Source organism: Limulus polyphemus, unplaced genomic scaffold (assembly GCF_000517525.1).
Source record: "Limulus polyphemus unplaced genomic scaffold, Limulus_polyphemus-2.1.2 Scaffold186, whole genome shotgun sequence".
NCBI lineage: Eukaryota > Metazoa > Arthropoda > Merostomata > Xiphosura > Limulidae > Limulus > Limulus polyphemus.
The window spans coordinates 425574-431992 of NW_013665796.1; the positions used below are offsets into that span (position 1 = coordinate 425574).

Sequence of the window (6419 nt, forward strand, 5' to 3'; positions counted from 1 at the left end):
TTGGAATAAAAGTAAGGGTAAACAGAATGATTATGATCTAATTTGTCCACCATTTTGAAGAACAACTACACTTCATGAAAGACCTGTTGGAATAACAGATAATGATAGTTATAGGAAAGGGTTTTATATGTTTCTGCACTTTATGAAAGTACACAAGAAGAAAATGTATTTATATTGTTGTTTGTTTGTTTCAGACTCTTGACCTATCTAATAACTACAGCTTCAGAGTTGAGCATGCAGAGGTATATTTTTGTTTTACAAATTGCCCTTCTAGAACACCGTATTTATACTTACAAGAATCTTTGATACTGGTTTAAAAACCGGTGCAGTAAATCTCGAGGTCTTCTACTAATTATTATATTGTTGTTATCCAAACATTGAATCCTAACAGCACGAAACTTAATTGTCTACAAAAGCTGCACATGTTTTATTTTATTTTTACTTCCTATGTTTTAAAAGTCAAGGCTCACATAGTCTTAAACAAATCAAACATCGGTAGAAAAATCCTAGTTCTCAGTTCAGCCAATTACGTCGTTTCCTATTTGGCGACGATTTATTAAACCGACCAATGACAGGTCGCGGGGAACACGTGGTCATTGCTAAAATAATACAGTCCAGAATGTATATTAGTTTCAGTATAACTATGATAGTTTCAAACGTGACACTATAGGTAGTAGATGTTGATACCAGTAGCTGTTTTTAGAGGGTACACATCGATAACATTATCAAGAGAACAATATTATGGTCTAGAGTTTATACCATTTCTAAACGTTTGCTAGAACTCCTGAACCTTGCAATGCAGGCCTGTAGTATGCCAGATTTGCAAAACGAGTTTTCATCTTTATATTTATCGTGTCGCACGACTCCAAGAGGTATCCCCAACTCGAGCCCACCCAGAAGTTACTTAACCTGCCAAGAAACAGATAGAAACAGGGACATTCAGCAGCCTGATAGTCCTAGGCGAGCTACGTATCCACTTGCCTCACCTTCCCGCCGTCGCCGCAGCAACTTATGTATGGATTGTGAAGTTGACTCTTGGGCTCAGTTCAGACGACGAAGTAGCACAAATCCTCTCTCAACAAGCAGCCTGGTGTTAAACGGTCATCGCCTTCGTCGCTTTAGCGTCACCCCTAAGAGGATAGTTCATTTGGGTGACCTGGTCAGGGATCGATCCCGTTCTGACATAGAACCTTACGATAGAAGTTGTAGCGACGCCAGCGATTATCTTTCCTCAGCGAGTTCTAGCCGCAGAGGTAGTAACCTCTCCCGGCACAGTGTGGTGATCATTGGAGGAGAGAATGTCGGAAAAACAAGTCTTATCTACAACTTCTTGAATTCAGATTACTTGACTGGATGTGAGAGCTACCAAGCGAATCCAGGTAAACTACCAAAACTTTTAACGAGCGAATCCAGGTAAACTACCAAAACTTTTAACGAGCGAATCCGGGTAAATTAGCAAAATTTTTAACATGCGAATCTAGTTAAGTATCCAAAACTTTTACAAAGTGAATGCAGGTAAATTACTCCAATATTAGCTACGTCACAATTATGATATTAATTACGTCTGAAGTTTCAAGTGTAGAAAATATCCATAATTAAGCTAGTAATTTCTTTGTTTTTTATTTTTCTATATCTAAACCTCATATAGCTACTGTATAAAATTGGTATTTATTTAGACATTACCAATAGGTATAAAAGAAGTATTTTAACCAATATCTTCTAGTCTTAGGGTAAATCTTCTGATGAGTATTTCGTAAATCTTTGTTGATGTTTTTCGTTTTTTGATAGAGCCTTTATAACTCCTGGTTACTACAATAAGGCTTTAAAACATAAAAAATGTTTGCCAACTTTGCTTTAGAACTTGTTGTTAAGGGCAGATCATTGTAAAGTACGTGTTCTGAATTTTTACTGTCTTAAGTTCTTCATTTATAAAACATTTTGCTATACACATTAAAAACTTCTCGAAATAAAAAGAAAATCAAATAAATATTACACCGAACAACAAATACACATAAGTAATTGTTTCATGTTGTATATCATAGTATATAAATCGTGTCGCTACATGTATACTTGTATTGATCTTTAGAGGACGACGTGGAAAGATCTGTTTCCGTGCTTATTGATGAGGAAGAGACTGAGTTAATCTTCCAATCCATTTCCTCCTCGGAAGTTACGGTACGTCATCCATTTCTTCATCTTATTCTCAGACTGTTATTTGTTATAACGTTATTCCCAATGCTATTGTTTAATTATCTACGGAGATGTAAGAAGTGAGTTTTAATATACAGTTCTCAAGTGGCATAATTGGGAGGGTGTTAGATAAATCAAAGAAACAGAAGAGAAACATCGCACGTGGTTGGAGTTGCTATTTTATAAACAAAACAAAAACATGTCCATTAGTTTAGAATATAAAGCTCAATAGAACTTTTTGATTGATAACGTTTATTTATAGTTGATTCAGACATATACTGCTTGACAGTTTTAGAAACAAATACTGGTAGTCTAGAACAAAATATATAGTGATTATTCATAACTATTCTCAGGAAAAAAAGTACGTCCATAGTCTATAATGAATATATTTGTCAATAAACGTGGTTTCTAATATGGTTTGTTGCTTTAATCTACCATTGTTGTAGTATTCCTAACCAAAGAAGGACCATGACTTGCCCTGAAATATGACATACCAGAATAGATAAAGCGTTAATTCTTTAAGACAATAACCAATAAGAAATATATCACGCCAAGATAAATAAAGCGTTAATCCTTCAACACAAGAGCCAAAAAGAAACATGTGATGCTAGAATAGATAAAGCGTTAATCCTTCAGCATATAAATGGCTACGCAGCTGTTAAGATGAAGCAGGTTTGAAATGTTTCTCACCAAGATGGATAAAGCGTTAATTCTTTAACACAAAAGCCAACTAGAAATACGTGGTGCTAAAATGGATAAAACGTTAATCCTATAACACAAACGCCAACAAGAAATATGTCGTGCTAGAATAGATAAAGCGTTAATCCTTTAACACAAAAACGAACATTGTATATTCGTTAAGGTACGTCAGTGTGGATATTATTTAAAATGTTAAGGTATCTAAGAGTGACTATGATTTAAAATTTACGGTACCTCAAAGTAGCTATTATTCAAAATGTTAAGATAAAATACATTTTTCATAATGCATATCAAACGGCTTGATAGGTGTTGTTTGTTAGAAACAACGTATAATTAAACATTATTATTATTGTGTCAGTATTATGTCATAATGCATATCAAACGGCTTGATAGGTGTTGTTTGTTAGAAACAACGTATAATTAAACATTATTATTATTGTGTCAGTATTATGTCATAATGCATATCAAACGGCTTGATAGGTGTTGTTTGTTAGAAACAACCTATAATTAAACATTATTATTATTGTGTCAATATTTTAAAGCCAAAGAAATATTGTAGACGGTAGCATTACATTTGGCTGGTCTAAATTCTTAAGTTGATTATTATTTACGCAGGCCTAATGATCGGGAAAAGTCAAAATACAGTAACATGTTATATGTGTTTTAGCAAATCCAAATAATGGATATATTCTAAGTACTTAAACGTATTTATATATATATATTATAATAATTGCTTAAACACGTTCTTCTTGCCAATAGGTAAAGTATAACCTATGTGTATTCTCTTCTTGGTTACATTTAAACATGGCATTATGATATTATGAGTATAATCAGTGATGCTTTGATAACTTAATAGAAAAATGTTATAATGGGAATTTGTTGGTGCCTCCCCTTCCCTTTCTTAACACACAAAAAACTCCTACGGCCCTGATTATTAAGCATTCTTTCTTGTATGACATCTCATATTATTTATTGAGTTAATGGACACCAATTAAGCTATTCATTTTTGTATTTGTTTTTTTTTTTTTATATTTCCATGTCTTTTTTACGTGTTTTTTCTTAAAAACGATCTCATTGGAGTAATTTATAATCGAAATATTTACAAATATCGAATCGATAATTGCCCCCCCCCCCTTCCCAGTAGTACAGTGGTACGTCTGCGGACTTACAATGCTAGAAACCAGGTTTCGATACCCGTGGTAGGCAGAGCACAGACAGCCCACTGTGTAGCTTTGTGCTTAATTAAAAACAAACAAACGAATCGATAATCTAACTTAATTGCAAAAGTGATAATCACTCAGCACTAGTAGTTATATATCTTTTCTTCGTATTTGTTGAAATCCAAGTTTAATTTCTCGGAGTTTTAAACTTACATCCAACTATCTCTTTTCATATGATAAAGAACAGACTGGCGAAATGCTCTATTGCTTTGATGCGTGATACATTAAAGACATTTGAACTATACGAATCTACTGATCAAACCGCTGCTCGTGATATTCGTAATAAAGTTCATTGAATTCCTTACATTACAACACAAGGAGGAATTTAAAATCCAAGAAACTCGCAAATATTATGTCTTTGTATAGGGTGGAAAGTTTTAATCTTCGTCCGGACGTAGGACCACCATCCTACAGTAACCACGAAGATATACCAGTGAACACATCGCCTACCTCTATCGTACTGACCTAAACCTAATGGATTGTGAGAACTCTCTTCTAAATAAATGTTTAAACATTAAGAAATATCTAAACAAGTTCATCACAAGACATGAAGTCCAACGTTTTTTCGATGTTTGTGTCTTCATTCTTACACTTCGACTTCAGGTCAGTCAAACAGGAAATATGCCACCTACCAACACCAGTAAGTCATAGTCATAGAAACAAATAACGCGTGGACACCCCCACATGGAACATTTATTTCTCTCGATTACTGCATAGAGAAATATCAAAAGGAAATTTACAACTCGGATCTCACAACATCAATAAAGGCAAAGAAACAGCTATGTATAATATACGTTGTTCTGACAATATTGTAATAAAATAAGCAGACAGGTTTGAAATATGTCATGCTACGATATATAAAGCGTTAATACTTTAACACAGGAGCCAACAAGAAATATCTCATACTAGAATAGATAAAACGTTAATCTTTTAACACAAGAATCAACAGGGTACGCAGCTGCCATGATAAAACAGGTTTGAAATATGTCATACCAGGAAGAGATAACTTTATCTTCAAGAAGCTATCAGACCAATCGTTCTGTGCTACCTGTGATAACAACGCTCTTGATGACCATCAACAGATTTTCCGTGTCACAATAGAACTATTTATATAAACTAGCGAATATTCATTATAAGATAGGATTTTTATTGTAAGGTACCATAAACTTTCTGTGTTTTATCTTTTCCTAAGATACAAAAGCCAGTAAATCCTGGTTGACCCACAGTTTCAACATGCAGCTACCCTATTTATCTCATTTTTAGTTACCTCGATTCTATCCCAACTCCCTACTTACATTTAGGACACCAATGAAGCCTTACAAAATAAATGCAAATTTTGACTCAGAATCAGATTTTATTATTTTATTCACACTAAACCAAACATACCCTAGACTCACCTAGTGTAATCTCCATTCCATATAAAGATAGACTCAAAGCCCTACAACACTACCTTGATAAAGCCAGCTTATTCTGCGGATAGGTATTTCACCTGTATATTTAACTGTTTAATTCATTGTGTTTTGAGGTGTAATCCTATATTTGTATAAGAATTTCAAGAATATGCAGCATTGTATTATTTGTGACAACTGCGACAACAACTACGTGAGAGAAATCCACCGTATGTTCGCCGAACCTATAGAAGAGCATTTACATAGCTTTTCGATCGATAAGCTCGACACTTCAACAAAACTGGCCATTCCCATTGGTCCTCTCTAACGCCAGTCAAAGAATCAGAATCAAAAAAGAAACAATTTTGAAATTAGAGCATAAATCCTTTTGATATTAATGAATATGTCAGGTTTTTATAGGTTTTAAAATAATTTTTTTTAATGTTTTTAAAAATCGTTCAAGTTATTTGTTTCAATGTTTTTAATTTTTTTGGAACTTGTTCATATTAACTTTTGATGTCTTTTTTATCATTTTTTTCTTATTTCTAATAAGTAGCTCGTCAATATTTTTTTCAGTTTTATTATGTTTTTTAAATCCGTATTTTTCGGAATATAAGACGCACCCTTATTTTGAAGACAAAGTTTTGGGGGAAATAACGCTACAGTCGCATTTGAAAGATTTTTATTGAACAGAAATTCAAATTGATACTTTAAAAATTAGTATATATTGTTCTAAACACAAAAGAGCTCAAAACATCAAAATAAGAAAATACCGTAAATCAAAAAAAGGTTTACTGTTATTTAGTTTGATTCAAAACCTACAAAATATTCATTGCTTTCACTGCAATAGTTATGTTTTTAAAAGAAAAAAAATATTATTGTTATAAATAACACATTAAATTGAGCTGAACTATACATGCCT

At 33.2% G+C, this 6419-nt stretch overlaps 1 protein-coding gene across 1 annotated transcript in view; it reads left to right on the top strand.

Annotated features, from left to right (window-relative positions):
• Positions 1-668: 668 nt before the first annotated feature.
• LOC106478163 (GTP-binding protein GEM-like) overlaps positions 669-6419 on the top strand; it is a 9020-nt gene continuing 3269 nt past the window's right edge. Inside the window, exons 1-2 of the mRNA XM_022381715.1 lie at positions 669-1379; positions 2087-2175. Coding sequence (XP_022237423.1) covers positions 797-1379; positions 2087-2175 — 672 coding nt within the window. The 5' untranslated portion in view covers positions 669-796. The remainder of the gene's footprint in view (positions 1380-2086; positions 2176-6419) is intronic.